This window comes from Bombina bombina, chromosome 1 (genome assembly GCF_027579735.1).
Source record: "Bombina bombina isolate aBomBom1 chromosome 1, aBomBom1.pri, whole genome shotgun sequence".
Lineage (NCBI taxonomy): Eukaryota > Metazoa > Chordata > Amphibia > Anura > Bombinatoridae > Bombina > Bombina bombina.
Genome location: NC_069499.1, coordinates 1405037813 through 1405058982, shown reverse-complemented (window position 1 = coordinate 1405058982; position 21170 = coordinate 1405037813). Strand labels below are relative to the sequence as shown.

General features: G+C 39.5%; 1 protein-coding gene across 1 annotated transcript in view; it reads left to right on the top strand.

Moving 5' to 3' along the window:
• Positions 1-21170, top strand: part of CA14 (carbonic anhydrase 14) — a 249006-nt gene that overhangs the window by 37972 nt on the left and 189864 nt on the right. The window contains exon 3 of the mRNA XM_053705182.1: positions 993-1172. Coding sequence (XP_053561157.1) covers positions 993-1172 — 180 coding nt within the window. The remainder of the gene's footprint in view (positions 1-992; positions 1173-21170) is intronic.

Here is a 21170-nt window from a genome sequence, read left to right as displayed (position 1 = left end):
GTTAGCTCAGAGCACAAGCTCATTTACATTTTTTTTTTAAAGACCACAGCAAACGAGACCATAAAAAAGGATTCTACCAGGCTTTTCAGGCGGGGTTTTCCTAAATGTTCTTGATTTGCAAAATTTGGGATGTTGTGCTAACAAAATGACAGTGTAAATAAGTGATTTTAAAATATTTCTTTTACAGTGAAGTATTTTTAATTGCTTATCTATGCCCCTTTAACTCATCAGTCCCTTATTTCTTAAAATTTTGTAAATGCTTAACTCAAATGGTGTAATATGGGGTAAAGATTGGGATAAGATAATATCAAGACGTTTGTGTATAATAGTGTTTATTGAACTGAGTTTGCCATGAGCATCCATAATAAAGAAAAAAAAAAACTGCTTGTTACTCTAGAGTGTGTAAGATGAGGCAGAACATATTAGATGGATATATGCATCTACTGTAGCAGAAAATTGCAGCTTTTTATCCAGTTTGTAACATCAATACAAAAAATAGGTAAAAAAAAAAGATAAAAAAAAAAAGATTTGTAACATTTTAATGTTCATTAAATCCAATATTTAGTATTGAATTTGTGAATAATCCACTGACAATAATAATGTATATTGAAGGTGGACAGAAACTTTGAATGATCCCCCAAGGTCGCAACTGGAGATGAATATAGACGAAAGCAGCAGCCTTCCTAAAATACCCACTAGAACACAGTGGCATTCTCACCTGTTGACCGTGTAACTTTCTGGTGACCTTTGAAATTTGAAGTTATGTAGACTCCACAAATTAATAGAAAGGAATTTGACTTATTAATGATCTATTACCAAGGACTTCAATTGGACACTATTTATTTTAGAAGTACACAAAAGCTATCTTGCTTATAAAATAGTTTAAAAATATATAAATAAACCTAAAGTATGAAGGAAACATAATTTTAAGGAAAACATACAAACTACTAATATTAATATGAAGCTGATTTCAAGTAACCTATCATTGGCAGGTCCTCATGGGCAGGAGCATTGGGCTCACTCATTCCCAGACTGTGGTGGGACTGCCCAGTCACCAATTAATATCCAGACAGCAAATGTGTCTCTTGATACAAGCCTTCCACCCATAGAACCAGAAGGATACACAACCCCTGGAACAAAGCCTTTTACTCTCCGCAATAATGGACACACAGGTAAGGTTTCTACCACTATGATTATGTTGTGAAATGTATCATGTCAATACTTTTTATTATTATTTTCTAAATTGTATTTACATTTGTATCTATTGGCATTTCTGTGTTAAGCTTCTAATACAACCACATCATGTCCTTGCAATTTAGACTTGCCAAAGGCCAGGCTTGATACCTGAATTGCCTATAGTTTTTGGTCTGGGTGGTTTCTAGCACTAGATCAAGGGAAGAGAACTGGAACATGTTCTAATGCCAAAGCGAGAAATATAGGCCTAAATGATTTGGATGATACTGTATATGTAAAAAACAAAAAAACTTTATTGCAAATCAAAATTCTGGTTGTGGAATATACCTAGTGTAGACAGTTTTATAAAATTAATTGGTGGTTTTGGATGAAATAAAATATTTTTATTGTATACCACATTTTCATCTTAGTTTGTTACATCTAAATGTACTGTTAATTGTACAAAAACAAGGTTTCTAAATATTGTTTAATTGTGAAGTCAAATGTTTGCGGTTTCAGTCCAGTTTTCTCTGTATACAGAATTGAAAATGTACCCTAGCTACTCTTAATGGGACAGTCAACAATATAATTTTTATTGTTTTAAAAGATAGATAATACCTTTATTACCCATTCCCCAGATTAGCATAACCAACACAGTTATATTAATATACTTTTTACCTCTGTGATTACCTAGTAGCTAAGCATCTTCTGACAGCCCCCTGATCACATGACTGTGACTATTTAAAATCTATTGAGTTGCATTTAGTACTGTGTTGTGCTAAACCTTAAATAATTCCCGGGAGTGAACACATGGTTATCTAAATGGCCCACATGAACTAGCAGTCTCCTGTTGTGAAAAGCAAATAAAATAGCATGCTGTCAATAGAGCCTTTGAAACAGGCAGAAATTTAGAGGTTTACATGTTATAAAGTATATTAATCTAACAATGTTGTGCAAAGCTGGGGAATGGGTAGTTAAGGCATTATCTAGCTTTTTAAACAATAACACTTTTTGTGTAGACTGTCCTTTTAAATAGGATACCTCATCGTCACTTCAGAGGTATTGTACATTTACAGTATAACAAACAGCAGGCTGTTTTACATCTCAGTGTAACAGTCTTATCACTAACATGCATTGTACTTGCCAGTGAATGCAAATACCTTTAATGAAATTCATTGTACTGTACTTTCAAGTATTTGTAACATCTCACGTAGATGTGAATTTAATTATGAAAGAGGCTCCGCCATTGTATTTCCAATATTAAGTCACAAGCACCAGGAACTGAACATTATAATATATACAAGTTTTAAAACTATGGGATGGAAATAGCTTTCCCCTAGCTGGTCAGTGTTATCTAAGGGAGAACTGACTTTTTAGAATTCTTTCTATTTTATGTTGAAGTAAAAACAATTAATCACTGGAGAGCTCATTTCTAGCTCTGACATTTTTAAGGTTATCAAAGCAACATAGTTGATTTGATTTCACAACCAAATCACCAACCATTAACAATAAATTCCAGTGCACTTTTTTCATTGATACTTCTTAATATTCCCACTGAGTTACCAGGCTGTACTACTGACCAATGGAATGGAATGCTTTGTTATGTAGGAATTCATGTGAAAATGTGCACAAATCCGTCAGTGGTCTTTTACAGAATGCCTGTCCAATTCTTACCCAAGACCCAGCAATGCCCTTTATTCAGCTCTGTCAAACCCACACCATTCATATTCTCCTTATATTTACATATATATTCCTCGCTTTTATATTTGTTCAGCGGCCCTTAAAGGGACAGTCTACAATAGAATTGTTATTGTTTTAAAAGATAGATAATCCCTTTATTACCCATTCCCCAGTTTTGCATAACCAACACAGTTATATTAATATACTTTTTACCTCTGTGATTACCTTGTATCTAAGAACCTTCTTTCAGCCCCCTGATCACATGACTGTGACTGTTTATTATCTATTGTCTTGCATTTAGCATTGTATTGTGCTAGATCTTAAATAACTTATTGTGCCTGAACACAGTGTTATCTATATGGCCCACGTGAACTACTAAGTCTTTTGTTGTATAAAAACAATTTAAAAAGCATGTGATTAGAGGCAGCCATCAAGGGCTTAGAAATAAGCATATGTGCCTACCTAGGTTTAGTTTAAACTAAAAAACCAAATTTGATGATAAAAGTAAATTGGAAAGTTGATTAAAATTACATGTCCTATCTGAATAATGAAAGTTTAATTTTGACTAGACTGTCCTTTTAATGTGAAAACAAAAAAATGTAAATGTTGAAATGTTGTGGTTATCAACATTTAAAAATATATATTTTTTTTTTCTAGAATTGCATTCAAGGAAACTGCGTCACTATAGTCAATAGTAGGGATGGGCGAATGTTTTGCAACATTCCAAACATGAACCAAATATGTAAGGTACACAAAAGTTATATAGATGAGGAGCACAAGAGTTAAAACAAATCCTTTATTGATCCAAATTTAAAACCCAGAAAAAAAGTTACAAAAAGTACAAGTGTAACATTGTTAGGTGCAATGAAACAACTGACGCATTTCATCTGGGGCCGTAATCGTAGCTGCTAATGAACCATAGTTTCAGCTGTATTTAAAAGTCAAGCTTTAATATAATTGGTTAAAAACAATGCTTACCTCACGTATGGGGAGGGGTAAAACAAAGCAAAAAATTGAATCTTATATTTCAAGTTGGTACAAAATAAATGAACCATATACATATACTAAGTGATCTGTTTTATCTACCCTAAATAAACTTATTCTATGTACTTAGAGTAATACCTTGAAATATGCTTTTGGCACTAACGCAAATGCTTTTAATCAAGCTAATAAATGATATTTTAATGGTATTTTAATAATGGCATGCTCACTTTGCAGTATAGGGGTATACAATGCTCCCATGTATTTATATTTACAAAATTGACCCAAACTGTTACAGGCATAAGAATTATGTTATTATAGTTATTAGTATTATCAATAATAATAACTCTTTCCAAACTTCCTTCTTCTTTTTTCCAAACAGTGGTTGCTATAGCTACTATATGTGATCTTTATATTTATATATGTAAACACATCATCCTGCCCAAATTCTTAAAAAAAAGAGGCTATAATGCTTAATTATGTCCAATGGTTTATCAGATCAAATTCAGAGTTGAGTCCCTCTAGGACTCGCGTCTTGAGCTTAAAGATCCAGAAAACTTCTCGTCTAGACAAAATCACTTCCCTGTCTCCACCTCTTTTTTGCATTTCTATGCAAAAATACTCTGAATTCGATCTGATTAACCATTTGCCATAATTTAACATTATAGCCTTTTTTTAAATGATTTGGGCAGGATGATATGTATGATCGTCAACCTAAGGCTATGGGCAGACTTTCCATGATTCTGAGAAAAATGTTGTATGACAGGTGTTGTTAAACTACCATCTTTAATATTTCTCAAATGTTCCCTTATATGAGTTCAGGCTTCACACATGGTGAGCCCTACATACTGGACATTACATAGTATGCAATAACTATGACACTCTATTTGACTAACTGAGGAGGTAGCAATAAGATAGGAATTGGGGACATAGTGTCAGGGTGCCAGGAATCAGACTGAGACGAGAAGTGCAAAAATAATCACACCTTTATTAATAACAAAAAAACAATAAAAAATCCACAAGTCAAATAACAAGCCAGGAGTCAAAACCAGAGCTGGTAGTCAGACGAGCCGAGTCAGGAGCCAAAGCGAATAGTCAGACGAGCCGGAATCAGGAACAAGGAAAACAGCAGAGTCAGGAACAAGCCAGGGATCAGGAACCAGGAAGGACATCAGGCAGCCAGGTAATACACAGGAACTCTCACAAACAGGTCAGAGACAACACAACGGCAAAGCATACTGAACAGAGGCCCTTTAAATAATAAGTGATGACATCACAATTCTGAGACTGCATCCTGTCTCACATGGATGATGCTCACCAGTCTGGCTGTTACGGTACCAACAGGATACCAAGGGTTAATACCAGGGAACAACGTCCTGCATAGGGAATCAGCAATTCACAAACCAGCCAGTTTTCAGGTTTAAACAGAATGTATTTATTAAAGGCTGAATGCCTAGTATTTATACAGGTTTTGACCCCAGATGGGGGGTTGAATATAACCCTGGCTTCAGGTTACAGAGGGCATTGGTTAAACAGTAAAGCAAACATATGAACAATGCATCAAACCTCTAAGAATTGTCTATTCACAGGTAAAACAGATTAACATATTAAGTACTCAGACAATCTGATGTTGGGCAGTCTAGTTAACATAATCACACAAAACCCAATCAGTTTACCTAGAATGACTCCGGAGACACAATAAGATCTTAAACATACATAGAATACATCTTATTACAGAATATAGGAACAGTTCTTATTAGCTATAAAGTCTTTTATGCCCACTTGGCTTATAGAGTCACAATTGCTCCCACAAGGGGCACTCACACCCTGTACCCATCCTGTATTTATGGATACAGGGTGACATAGACATAAGACAGAGTTATGAAAGTACATGGGGTGTCCAGCATATAAAATTCCATATTTCCATGCAGTCTCTGGGTATCCTTAAGCCCATGTACCTCCAGCCCAAAGAATGTTCCATAACAGGCCCTCCAATGTACAGTGGCGAGATTGGTTTTGTCACATCTCTCCCCTTTTCCAAACAGACTAACAGGGTATCTGACCTCCTGCCGGTCAGTGCCCTGGTTAGTCCAGCAACCCACCCATAAAACACAATTAGTAGTACAGCCCACCCACAATAAATGGTTACTACACCTGAAAACTTGTCCATGTCCAGGTGCCTCACCACAGCTGTGTGGGGGACTGGTACACTGAATTGGTGGGTTGCGAGGTGGGCAGAGACCAGCTGTACTCTGCCCGGGTGCCAGCACTACCATGGAAGTAGCCTGGTGGGAGCCTGGTTGCTGGAGGGGGAGACCGACTGTCTCCCCTTTGGATACATAGCTGTGCTGCTGGAGGGGGAGACCAATCGTCTCCCCTTTGGCTAAACAGCCCTGTTGCTGGGGGACAAGACCAACTGTCCCTACCCCCTGTGCTGTAAGTGCAGAGACCACGGTCCCATCTGCACGGTTGTGGGGCTTACTGTCTCCCCCTGGTGCGTTAAGCTGCCGCTGGGGAGAGGGGGTAACAAGCTCCTCTCCCATACATACTTCCAGCCGCTGGGGAATGGAGACTGGGCTCCCAATCCACTGCATCTCACTCTGCTGCTGGGGGACAGGACCAACTGTCTCTGCCGCCTGTAACTCAGCCTGCCACTGGGGAATGGAGTCTGGGCTCCCAATTCCCTGCAATTCACTCTGCTGCTGGGGGACAGGACCAGCTGTCTCTGCCCCCTGTAACTCAGCCTGCCGCTGGGGAATGGAGTCTGGGCTCCCAATTCCCTGCAGGACCGGTGGAGAGACCTCGGTCCCATCTCCACCGGCCACCTGGGGTCCTTCCCAGTAAATCTCCACAATATCTTCCCAGCTGGATGGGTCTGGATCTGGGTCTTTCACCTTGCTGTCCTGCTGAGCCTTCCCAATGGAGTGGAAGAGATCTCGGTAGTCCTGCTCCAGTTCCCACTCCAGGGCTGCTAAGTGAGCCAGGTCTGGCTCTACTTCATGGGGGTCAGCCCAGTCATGCCTAGCCTCCCTCTCATAGAAAATGTCCTGAAGTCTGGTCTGCGCAGGGCTCCCAAAGTCAGGCTCTGCAAAAGACTCCCATAACAAGCCAGGACCATCAAACTCCTCTCCCTCTGGTTTGTCATGCTCAGCTGTCCAGGGTATATACTGTGCCATATACCACCAGAGCGCCTGGTAGGCATGTCAGTTTGCTGGGACAATCCATCTGTATTCCCGTTATGAGAGAGAATTCCTGTACATACAAACAAGGGTTCAAATTCCTCAGTGCCCAGACCAGGGCCAAACAGTCCTTCAAAATCCCATCAGCTTCTTTACGAGTTTTCTGTACCTGCTCTTTATAGGTATCCACAATCCCTTCATACTGACATAGGGTGCCCTTGAGTTGCTGCACCTCACTATGAGCCAGCGTCAGCTTCTCCTCCACTGTCACTAAGTTTGTCTTTAATGTTTCATGTTCCACTCTCAAGCTGGTGTTTTCTGCAGTCTGTCGGTGCAGCTTGTCTAGCAGAGATTCACGCTCTAAACGTGCTTTTTCCTCTGCGCTCCTCTTCTCCTTCATCAGCGCATTGTAACGGGACCTCCACATATCAATAGCGGATAGAGATTTACTGAGCTCAGCGTCCTGGGGCTTAGCAGCAGGTGGGTCAGTCTCTGCTGCACGGATCTGGGCACGGGTAGTCACAGAGTTAACATCAGCGGGACCCATAGGAGCGTAGGCAGAAACAAGGGGGGCCAAGTCATTTCCAAGAAGAACATCAGCAGGTAAGTCCTTCTTGACCCCCACATTCACAGGTCTAGCGCCCACTCCCCAATCCAAATGTACCCTGGCAACAGGTAGGCTGAACACATCGCCCCCTGCTACCCTCACAGCCACAGTGTCTCCAGTGTACTGTTTCTCAGACACCAAGTTCTTTTGAAGCAAGGTCATGGTAGCACCAGTATCCCGTAGACCACTGACCTTCTTCCCATTCACTTTAACCAGTTGCCGGTTATTCCGGTGGGCATTTTGCACAAGGTCTGCCTCATGTAGGATGCTCCAGCATTCTTGCGCCTCTACGTAGCGGGCCGCAGGCTGAGGATTACGTGGGATTCCGCCGGCGGGTCTTCTCCAGGACTGCGCTTGGTTCGCTGCATTTAGGGGACACTCTGGTCTTTTGTGCCCTAGTTGCTTACATCTAAAGCACCAAATAGGTTGTGAGTAGCACCGCAAATTGAACAGGGCTCTCTGAGGGTAGTTCGTGGCCGGAGGCCGTGTGGTATAGCGGTGCGCCGGGGTTTGGTAACTGGCAGCTGCTGGGGTGACTTGGGGTCTGTACTCCACTCTAGCAGGGGGCTTAGTGGTAGCAGTGTCCAGTTTGCGGGCATCCGTATACTCATCTGCCAAGCGAGCCGCTTCCTGCAGGGTGGAGGGTTTACGGTCCCGAACCCACTCTCGAACTCCTGCGGGTAACTTGTCGAAGCAATGTTCCAACAGGAATAGCTGCAGCACCTCTTCCCCAGATATGGCTTGGCACCCCGCTATCCAGTGAGCTGCTGTGCGGTGCACCTTACATGCCCACTCAAGGTAGGAATCTCCAGCTAATTTAACAGTGTCTCTGAACCGCCTCCGGTATGCCTCCAGTGTAACCGCATACCTGGAGAGCAGAGCCTCTTTTACAGTATTATAATCCCTGACTTCCTCATCTGGAATGGCCCGAAAAGCCTCTCTGGCCCGGCCGGATAATTTTCCAGATAATATCGTGACCCAGTCCTCTGCGGGTACCTTGTGTAGTGCACATTGCCTCTCAAAATCCGCAAGGTACCCATCAATCTCTCCTTCTGTTTCCAGGAAGTTTTTAAAAGCTGCAAAATTTACTTTTCTCTTTTCCATCTTAGTCAGTATTGTAATAACCCCCCTCTTCCTGAGGTTACTGGCTTGTGTAGTTGCTCTTCTGGGCGATAAGGTTCATTCCGTCGCTTGCCACCAATTGTTACGGTACCAACAGGATACCAAGGGTTAATACCAGAGAACAACGTCCTGCATAGGGAATCAGCAATTCACAAACCAGCCAGTTTTCAGGTTTAAACAGAATGTATTTATTAAAGGCTGAATGCCTAGTATTTATACAGGTTTTGACCCCAGATGGGGGGGTTGAATATAACCCTGGCTTCAGGTTACAGAGGGCATTGGTTAAACAGTAAAGCAAACATATGAACAATGCATCAAACCTCTAAGAATTGTCTATTCACAGGTAAAACAGATTAACATATTAAGTACTCAGACAATCTGATGTTGGGCAGTCTAGTTAACATAATCACACAAAACCCAATCAGTTTACCTAGACAGACTCCTGAGACACAATCAGATCTTAAACATACATAGAATACATCTTATTACAGAATATAGGAACAGTTCTTATTAGCTATAAAGTCTTTTATGCCCACTTGGCTTATAGAGTCACAATTGCTCCCACAAGGGGCACTCACACCCTGTACCCATCCTGTATTTATGGATACAGGGTGACATAGACATAAGACAGAGTTATGAAAGTACATGGGGTGTCCAGCATATAAAATTCCATATTTCCATGCAGTCTCTGGGTATCCTTAAGCCCATGTACCTCCAGCCCAAAGAATGTTCCATAACAGGCCCTCCAATGTACAGTGGCGAGATTGGTTTTGTCACACTGGCCATAAAAGGAAGTGCAGGAAGTGAGCAGCATCCCCCATAATGCACCAAGTCAGGAAGAGAGGTGAGTAAAATTGCTGCCAGCAGCACATGGCAAACACAACAGGGAAAAACCCTGACACATAGCTGGACAGGACATTTCAATTTAGAACTATGTTATGTGTAAGGTTGTTTCAAGGCTACGTATACATTTTTTCTTGTTATCAATTAAAATGCATTAAAAGGTATAGTAAACCTAATTTTTTTCTTTCATGATTCAGATAGAGCATGCAATTGTAAGCAAATTTCACTAATTCACTCTTATTATCAAATTTTCTTCGTTCTCTTGGTTCTTTTGCTATCTTTATTTGAAAAAGCAGGAATAAAAGCATTGGAGCCGGCCCATTTTAGGTTAAGAACCTGGGTTGTGCTTGCTCATTAGATCGCTAAATGCATGCACCAATCAGCAAGCCCTATCCAGGGTACTGAACAAAAAATAGGCCGGCTCCAAAGCTTTCATTCCTGCCTTTTCAAATAAAGATAGCAAGAGAATGAAGAAAAATTGATAAAAGGAGTAAATTAGTAAGTTGCTTAAAATTGCATGCTCTATCTCCGAATCATGAAAGAAAAAATTTGGGTTTACTATCCCTTTAAAAACCGGACCATATTTGGTTCAGCACCTGGGTAGCGCTTGCTGATTGGTTGCTACATTTACCCACCAATCAGCAAGCGCTACCAAGGTTCTGAATTAAAAATGAGCCGGCTCCTAAGCTTAGCATGCCTGCTTTTCAAATACAGATACCAAGGGGTCAATTTATTAAAGTCTGGGGGATGTTTAGAGGATATCAGGAAAAAAATGGATAATATTAAGGTAAATAAAACTCCAGGCCCAGATGGAATACACCCAAGGGTGTTAAGGGAATTTAGCAATGTTATAGACAAACCTCTACTCTTAATTTTTCAAGACTCATTAGCCTCAGGCATGGTACCCAAGGATTGGCGTAAAGCTGATGTGGTGCCACTCTTCAAAAAAGGGAAGTAGGGAAGATCCAGGAAGCTATAGACCAATTAGTCTGACATCAATAGTGGGGAAGATATTTGAAGGGATTATAAGGGATTATATTGATGAGCATATTCGTGTAAATAAGATTATGAGTTCTAATCAGCATGGTTTTAGGAGAAATAGATCATGTCAAACTAATCTAATTAGATTCTACGAGGAAGTAAGTAAAAATATAGATAAAGGGGAATCAGTTGTTGATGTGATATACTTAGATTTTGCAAAGGCATTTGATACAGTGCCACATGAGAGATTAATGCACAAAATTAAGGGACTGGGAATAGATGAAATTGTTAGCTCATGGATAAATAACTGGATAAAAGATAGGGAGCTTGATTAGTAGTAAATGGATCATACTCAGAATGGACAAAGGTAATCAGTGGAGTCCCCCAGGGATCAGTACTGGGCCCTGCTCTTTTTAATATTTTTATAAATGACTTGGAGCAAGGATTAAATAGCGACATCTCTATTTTTGCAGATGATACTAAGTTAAGTAAGGTCATTAGGTCAGAGCAGAATGAACTTTCATTACAAACGGATTTACAAAAATTAGAAGTTTGGGCAGGTAAATGGAAAATGAGATTTAATACGGAAAAATGCAAGGTTCTACATTTTGGAAGTAAAAATAAGCAGGCAGCGTATTTTTTAAATGGGACAAGATTTAGACAAACAGAGGAGGAAAGGGATTTGGGAATAGTAATAGATAACAAGCTAAAGATGGGTGCACAATGCAGGGCAGCGGCTTCAAAGGCTAATAAGATACTAGCATGTATTAAAAGAGGCATTGATTCAAGGGAGGAAAGCATAATTCTGTCACTAAATAAAGCCCTGATAAGACCTCACCTTGAGTATGGAGTTCAGTTCTGGGGACCGATCGCAAAAAAAGATATTGCAGAACTAGAAAAAGTTCAGAGAAGGGCCACAAAGCTAATAAGGGGAATGGAGATTGCTATGAGGAGAGGCTAGCCAAACTGGGTCTGTTTTCTTTAGAAAAAAGGCACTTGAGAGGTGAAATGATTACTTTATATAAATATATTCAAGGCCCATATTCAGAGATGGCAGAAGCTCTGTTTATTCAAAGAAAATTGTTTCTGACAAGAGGTCACAATTTAAGGTTGCAGGAAAGGATATTTAATCTCCTGCAACGGAAAAGTTTTTTCACTGTAAGAGCAATACAATTGTGGAACTCATTACCAAAGGAGGTAGTGAATGCCAATACCCTAGATACATTTAAAAATACTCTGGATACATTTCTGTATATAAACACAATTCATGGATATGATTTCTAGTATTAAATGGGTCACCTTTTAGTGGGGTTATTTAAGCTTAACTTAAATGGACTTCAGTCTTTTTTCAACCTGATTCCTTGACAAAGCATACCTGCGAAACGTACGTCGGAACTGAACTGTTCTATATTGAGTTTTATCACGTCTCTACACTAGCCAGGACACCTGGGGGCTTAGCGCTACTGTCTTGCTACTAAAGAGGTTTTGGTTTCGGCTGTCACACTCCTGCTGATCCATTTACCTCTTTGCAAGTTTGGCGATTTGAAGCATTTATTACAGCATATCTGCTTTTGTACCCTTACATTGTGGTGTTATCAAGGCTTATGTGACGCTTTTATATATTTTAAAATAAATTTGTATCCACGTTTTGCCTAGTGTACTGTTTTCCCATCAGTATAAAGTGGGAGTGCGCATATCCTTGAGCTTAGTGGAAAGCTCCAACAAATGTGAGTAGTCATTTGTTACAAAACAACTACTTCCTCAAAGTGCCATTACAGATTCACACTATGTTGCAATTTTCTGTTTCCTTTTTTATGGGATCTCACTGAGGAATGCTAACAAGCTGATAAACTCATCCAGAGGACACAGACATATCCTTTATTCAGAACTTTATTTGGTTTTCCTTTTATGATTTTTGTTATCACATTTATTTCACAACCTTATTTACTATGTTTATCTACTATGTTACATGATACGCTGTAGCATATCATGTCCGCCAGACATCGCATACGCTGTCCGTATTCAGCATTGAACAAGCAGTTCTAGTGAACTGCTTGTGCAATACCGCCCCTGTAGATTTGCATGCCAATTGACCGCTAGCAGGGGGTGTCAATCAGCCCGATCGCTGATTGCTGAACGCAGCCTCAGAGGTGGCGTATGAGTTAAGGACCGCTGCCTCTTAACACCTATTTACGGCGAGCCTAAAGGCTCGTGCAGAAACAGGGTGAATTGGCCCAATTTGGCCAATAATAAATTGACCCCTAGAGTAAAAAGAAAAATTGATAATGGGAGTAAATTAGAAAGTTGCTTAAAATTGCATGAATCTGAATCATGAAAAAAAAATTGGGTTTAAAATTCCTTTAAAAGGACATAATACTCATATGCTAAATCACTTAAAACTGATGCAGTATAACTGTAAAAAGCTGACAGGAAAATATCACCTGAGCATCTCTATGTAAAAAATGAAGATATTTTACCTCACAATCTCCTCAGCTCAGCAGAGTAAGTTCTGTGTAAAAAAGTTATAATTCAGCTGCTGCCCAGCTGCAGGTAAAAAAAAATGAAGAAATGAACAGCAGCCAATCAGCATCAACAGTGCTGAGGCCATGAACTCTTTTACTGTGATCTCATGAGATTTCATTGTAAACTTCTTTAAAAATAGGGAAATAACATGAGAGTACACAAGGCTCAATCCCTTAGCTGTCCCTGGACAGACATACTGCTGCTTATAAGTCCTTTACAATGGGATGTGGCTACTGAGGAATTTTTGAGGTAAAATATCTTTCTTTTTTACATAGAGATATTCAGGTGATATTTTCTAGTCAGCTTTTTACAGCTAAACTGCATCACTTTCAAGTGTTTCAACATTTGGTTATCATGGCCCTTTAAGTATTGATTTTTTAAAATATTTTTAAATATTTATTTATTTTTGCCCTTGTCTAGCAGCAGATCTGTGGGATTCGTCCTTATTAACCACTGAGTAACTGAAACTTTAGTATCAATTAAAGGGATATGAAACCCAAAATTTTTCTTTCATGATTCAGATACAGCATGTGATTTTAAACAACTTTCTTATTTACTTCTATTATTAATTTGTCTTTGTTTTCTTCTCTTGTTAAAAAGCTGGGGCGTAAGCTTAAGAGCCGGCCCCTTTCTGGAGTACTATATGACAGCAGTTTTGCAAGAGCAATAGATGGCAGCACTATTTCCCGCCATGTAGGGCTCCAGATGCCTACCTAGGTATCTGTTCAACACACAATATCATGGGATCAAAGCAAATTTGATAATAGAACGAAATTGGAAACTTTTTTAAAATTGTATTCTCTGTCTGAATCACAAAAGAAAACATTTGGGTTTCATATCCCTTTAATTATGAACCTACATTATTGCTAGTTTTAATTTTTGTCCCTGTAATGACAGATTTTTAATTCTGTAGGATAAATTGGGACAGTGATAATTCAGTTTATCTAAAGTGCATTTCTAGCAGAGGTAGCACAATAAGAAGGGGAGTTTTTTGGCAGCGCTCATTAACAAACACACAGCTAGAGCCGTTTAGAATTCACGTGTCCAGGGATATAACAGCAGGATAAGGGTGGGTGGGGGGGGATCACATGGAGGTTAGGTTAAAATATGTTTAGAGAATGGAGCTAGGGAAATATTGGTAGTTGGCGATTCTGGCAGCGTAGAAGAAAGATGACAGATCTCCACCGGCTCTGATAGAGGGAGAATAGACAAGAGGCTCAGTGAGGGGACGCTGCCATGGGGACGATTGTCACTTACAAAAAGGCAAAATCAAGCGAGAGCGGCAGACAGCGTCAAAGGGATTCTGAGAGAATGAAGGGTACAGAGGAGGGGGAGGGGATGAGAGAGAGGCAGAGAGTGTGAATGAGAGAGGGAAATAAAATAATACAATGAAATACAGAAATAAGCAAGGGAGGGCTGGCAACTTTCACCCTGGGTGGCAGTCACATTAGATCAAACCCTGATCCAGATGGCACAGCTAAAGCCGTGTAGATGGCAAGACTGTTAATATAGGACAGTCTAACTAACTCTCAAAATAGGGTGAAAACAATAAGTTTTTTAGTTTCTCTAGTCTCTGCTAAATCTCCCTCATTTCTTAGTAGAATCACCCTGCAACTGGTGGGATTGGAGATAGTAGAGCGGGCAGAGAGGCAGCTGTTAATGAATCTAGCCCACAGAGAAACAGGTGAGATGAAGGTGAGGCAGAATGAGAGAGGAAAGCAGAAAGAAACATAATAAGAGAAGTATATGAAGAAGGGACAGGAATGCAGAGTGATACTGGGAAAAAGCATAGAAATGTCACCTGTTATTCAAGGTAAATAGAGGGACAGAGAGAGTGAGAGAAAAGTGAACAAGACACGAGCTAGAACTACAGATCACATGGTCTTAGCATTCCACAGCAGGTGCCCATAATCTAATCCTTAATACTAACATACGCACATACCTGTGATAATATGAGATTATATGTACAAATATAGAGACGGGTCAGAGAGGAATAACAGTTTTCTATAGTCGTATAGTAAAAGCATTTTCTCTTTTTCCCCATAAAAACGAATGTTTCCACTTCCACATATTGCTTTCTGTGTTTGAAAAATATATATCCTGTACTTACAAAGCAGCATTTTTGTAATCATCAGCCAGTGAGCATAGGATCCTTCAATATTAATTGTGCACAAACATGTTTTTTTCTGGTTCAGTCTTTTTAAATTGTTTAATTTAAAAAAATATAGGGCTAGATTACGAGTTTTGCATTATGAGCTGTGCGGTGCTAACGTGCAGTTTATTCTCACCGCTCACTTACCTGCAGCGCTGGTATTATGGGTTTTTACAAAAGGCAAGAAGTGAGCGTAGAGCAAAATTGACCTCCACACTACACTCCAATACCAGCGCTGCTTAAGTCAGCGGTGAGCTGGTCGTATGTGCTCGTGCACGATTTCCCTATAGACATCAATGGGGAGAGCCAGCTGAGAAAAAGTCTAACACCTGCAATAAAGCAACTCAGTAACGCAGCCCCATTGATTCCTATGGGAAACTAAAGTTATGTTTACACCTAACACCCTAACATGAACCCCGAGTCTAAACACCCCTAATCTTACACTTATTAACCCCTAATCTGCCGCCCCTGACATCGCCGCCACCTACATTATACTTATTAACCCCTAATCTGCCGCTCCGGACATCGCCGCCACCTACATTATATTTATTAACCCCTAATCTGCTGTCCCCAACATCGCCGACACCTACATTATATTTATTAACCCCTAATCTGCCGCCCCCAATATCGCCGCAACCTACCTACATTTATTAACCCCTAATCTGCCGCCCCCGACATCACCGCCACCTACATTATACTTATTAACCCCTAATCTGCTGCTCCGAACATCGCCGCACCTACATTATATTTATTAACCCCTAATCTGCTGCCCCCAACATCGCTGACACCTACATTATATTTATTAACCCCTAATCTGCTGGCCCCAATGTCGCCGCAACCTACCTACACTTATTAACCCCTAATCTGCTGCCCCCAACGTCACAGCCACTATTCTAAATTTATTAACCCCAAACCTAAGTCTAACCCTAACCCTAACACCCCCTAACTTAAATATAATTAAAATAAATCTAAATAAAACCTACAATTATTACCTAAATAATTCCTATTTAAAACTAAATACTTACCTATAAAATAAACCCTAAGCTAGCTACAATATAACTAATAGTTACATTGTAGCTAGCTTAGGGTTTATTTTTATTTTACAGGCAAGTTTGTATTTATTTTAACTAGGTAGAATAGTTATTAAATAGATATTAACTATTTAATAACTACCTAGCTAAAATAAATACAAATTTACCTGTAAAATAAAACCTAACCTAAATTACACTAACACCACACTACAATTAAATAAATTCCCTACATTAAATACAATTAAATTAAATTAAATTAGCTAAATCACAAAAAAAACATTAAATTACAGAAAATAAAAAACAAATTACAAGATATTTAAACTAATTACACCTAATCTAAGAGCCCTATCAAAATAAAAAAGCCCCCCCCAAAATAAAAAAAAACCCTAGCCTAAACTAAACTATCAATAGCCCTTAAAAGGGCCTTTTGCAGGGCATTGCCCCAAAGAAATCAGCTCTTTTACCTGTAAAAAAAAATACAAACAACCCCCCAAACAGTAAAACACACCATCCACACAACCAACCCCCCAAATAAAAGCGCCCCATTGCCCTAAAAAGGGCATTTGGATGGGCATTGTCCTTAAAAGGGCATTTAGCTCTATTGCTGCCCAAAGCCCTAACCTAAAAATAAAACCCACCCAATACACCCTTAAAAAAATCCTAACACTAACCCCCGAAGATTCACTTACCGGGAGAAGTCTTCATCCAAGTGGCAAGATGTCCTCAACGAAGCCGGCAGAAGTGGTGCTCTAGACGGGCCGAAGTCTTCATCCAGATGGCATCTTCTATCTTCATCCTTCCAGCTCGGAGCGGGTCCATCTTCAAGACATCCGATGCGGAGCATCCTCTTTTTCCGACGGACTAACGAATGAAGGTACCTTTAAATGACGTCATCCAAGATGGCGTCCCCTAGATTCCAATTGGCTGATAGAATTATATCAGCCAATCGGAATTAAGGTAGAAAAAATCCTATTGGCTGATCCAATCAGCCAATAGGATTGAACTTCAGTTCCAATGCGTGTAAAAAGATTACGTCTAGCGCTGTTAGCGCAAAAGCGAAAACGCTAAATTGCACTCCACTCGTAATCTGGCCCAAAATTTGTTGTTCCACATTTAGGGCAAGATTACATATGCGGTGTCGCCCGCAAAAGCCGGCGACGCCATTTTTTACGTGGTTTTGGTATCACATATATAGCGCCGCATATAAATGCGGCGCGTATATTTCACCCGTCACCCGCAATTTTTACTCCCATAAGCTAACATAGAACCACGTCGCAAAATGGTATCACATATTCAGCGCAAGTACTTAAACCGCGAAAATGTAGAAGTTTTACTCCATTTACACCTTTACCACACATAGGCAGGTGCAGCAAGCCTTACGCTGAAAATGTGACCATCGAAACTCCTGTAACTGCCTGAAAATATTAACTAACACCTAACGCATGCACAATATCTATCTACCTGTCAACCGCCAACCCCCACCGCAATAACTAATAAAATATTTTAACCCCTAATCCGCCATTAACCCACATCGCAATAAACCTTATAAAACTAATAACCCCTAATCCGCCTTTAACCCACAACGCAATAAACCTAATAAAACTATTAACCCCTAATCCGCCAAACCCACACAACGCAATAAACCTAATAAAACTATTAACCGGTAATACGCCATTAACCCACAACACAATTAACCTAATAAATCTAGTAACCCCTAATCTGCCAAACCCACACAATGCAATAATCCTAATAAATCTATTAACCCCTTATCTGCCCTAACAGTGATAACTTGTTCTAGACGCATATTTGCCAGTACATGTATACCCCGCTCATACAGTGGGTTAGGGACCGGAGCCCCGCTGTAAAGTTAAAACCACTTTAAAGTGAAACAAGGCAGTTTTAGCTTTCTTTCCACTTGCCAGTGTGTTTAAAAACTTGAAAACATGTTTGAACTAACATATATTAGGGGTGCAATAGTGCTACATTTAGTTTAACACTAGCACAGCACAGTATTCAATTACTTTTCAATAAATACTGTATCTGATAGTAAAATAGTGACAATTACTGTAGTAAATTTGCCAGACTATAGCACTGAGACACAGATTGCACTGTAATGCTGTAAACAGAGTGAACCAAGCATAACAAAATGGTGCCAGTCACTTTTCTCGCAATCTCACGATGATTACAGCACTGTTTCAAAATCCTTGGAGGTTGAACTTCAGCTCCACAAAGCGCTGTATTAGCGAAGCGCTGTAAAGTGAAGCGCTGTAAAGTAAGGTATACCTGTACATGTATATTGCAAATATGTTTCTGTTCAAAGATGTAATTCATCTATGTGAATTTACATTTTGACTGACTGGAATGTCCTTTTAACCCATTTTGACAATTGCTCCTACCCCTGTCCAAACTCACTTAGCAAAGCAAAACATATTTAAAAATAAACAAACCATAAAACAGTTATACCAAAAGCCATCCTATATATAATTTTACAAAATATCACATATTTTTACATTTTTCCAGTTATCCTGTTTATTTTGCTTCTTAAGTTTTTATTAGTTCAGACAAACATGTATCTATGAGACCGACCATCAACAGTACAACAAAATGAGTCTAGCAGTTACTTCCAAGTTGTCACTATTACTATGAGGATCACTTAAAGGGATAGTCTAGTCAAAATTAAACTTTCATGATTCAGATAGAGCATGCAATTTTATGCAGCTTTCTAATTTACTCCTATTATCAATATTTCTTTGTTCTCTTGGTATCTTTATTTGAAAAAGCAAGAACGTTAGCTTGGAGCCAGCCCATTTTTGGTTCAGCGCCTGGGTAGCGCTTGCTGATTGGTTGCTACATTTTGACTAGACCAGTGTTTCTCAACTACAGTCCTCAGGACCCTTAACAGGCCAGATATTCATTATATCTTAACTAGAGCACAGGTGAAATAATCAGCTGTATCAGTAACCATGGTTACTAACCTGCTCTCACCCTTCAGATAATTATTTTGCCTGTTCTCTAGTTAACATATAATGAATATCTGGCCTGTTAAGGGTCCTGAGGAATGGAGTTGAGAAACACTGGACAAGATTATCCCTTAAATAGTTATAGGGACATGGAACCCCTTATTTGAATCATGGAAACTCACTCTAAAATGAGGGGGTAATAAAGGCCTCTAAAAAAATCCCCTGCAAAAGAACCAATGTTATTGTTATCACAATCAGCTGGCACTCTCAGGTGATCCCTGATACCATGGTCATCAGCTGATAGCCTCCTGGGCGTGTGACTATTAATTTGAATAAGTGGCCTCTCTTGATTGAAAGGAGGGGTCACTTGTCCCACTGTAATGTTTATTTTTGGGTGTGAGGGCCATTTTATAGCCAGTCGAGAGCACAGTAAAATGTGCCTAGAAATCAGGTGTACCTAAGATGGTGGAAGATGTTGTTGATGTTGATCAGTGGGAGAGGGTGGGAAGAGAGCTGTTTTGCAGGGATCAGGGGGGTGGTGGGTGCCAGGTAGGAAGGTAAAAGGACGTTGTACACTAGATTCTTCTTGAAGGTGTTTTTGTAAAAATATCCTTTTTTTAAATAACATTGTGCAGATTTTGAGACTCCTGACCAAGCCCCAACGTTTTTTACTAGTATACTGATGTCTACAGACTACTGCTTGTGTAATTGTTCTTTTAATATGCAGGGGAGGGGGGGGGGTCTGCTCTTCCTTTCTCAGTCCATTTCAGAGGGTGTCCCAGCCTAACATCATCCACAGTGCTAAATTGGGAGCTTCTAAGTAAGTGGCCTTCTAATTAACAAAAATCAATGGCAAAGCCATGCATGCCTGCCATTTCTGAGCAAAGGGAATCAACCATTTGTTACCCCATTGCATCATGAATCAGAGGATGCCAATGAACACATTTTGAGATTTTTGTTTCAGTTAGAAAACTACAGGTTTTTGTGGAATGTAATAATTATTTTATGTATATATTTTTGGGGATAATTTTACAATAATTTCTTATTTCTGAGAATAAATAGCTAGTTGTAACTCATCCACTGAAAGCACTCTTTATGCCCCTCGCCAAAAAAAATAAAAATAATATATATATAATTTTCATAGATAAATTACAAAAAGAAAGGCTCTATTGCTGTGTAACGGTACTTTGGGCAAATTTTTCTCAGAAATTTATACTAACGAAGGGTTTAAACAAGCGGTTTCCCTTAGGGGGACTGTTTCTTTATCATAGCCTCTATCTCTCCCTAGGTTTGTGCTAGAGGGGCAGATGATGACCCCTCATATGGAAGGGCAGACTTTCATCTTTTAAATGAAGGGGTCACTTCTTTCTCTAATACAACCAGGGGGGAAGATAAAGGCTGTTTGAGCCCCCTCAGGTTAAATAATTCTTTTAAAGGACCACTAAAAACAGTAGAATTGCATAATTAAAGGGACACTGAACCCAATTTTTTTTTCGTGATTCAGATAGAGCATGACATTTTAAGCAACTTTCTAATTTACTCCTATTATCAAATTTTCTTTATTCTCTTGTTATCTTTATTTGAAATTTAAGAATGTAAGTTTAGATGCCGGCCCATTTTTGGTGCACAACCTGGGTTGTCCTTGCTGATTGGTGGATAAATTCATCCACCAATAAAAAAGTGCTGTCCAGAGTGCTGAGCCAAAAAAAAGCTTAGATGCCTTCTTTTTCAAATAAAGATAGCAAGAGAACGAATAAAAATTGATAATAGAAGTAAATTAGAAAGTTGCTTCAAATTGCATGCTCTATCTGAATCATGAAAGAAAAAAATTGCGTTCAGTATCCCTTTAACATGTGAATGATATAAAGACAATGCAATAACACTTACTCTGAATATCAAATAAGCAGTAGATTTTTTTTTTTTCTGACAAATTTATCT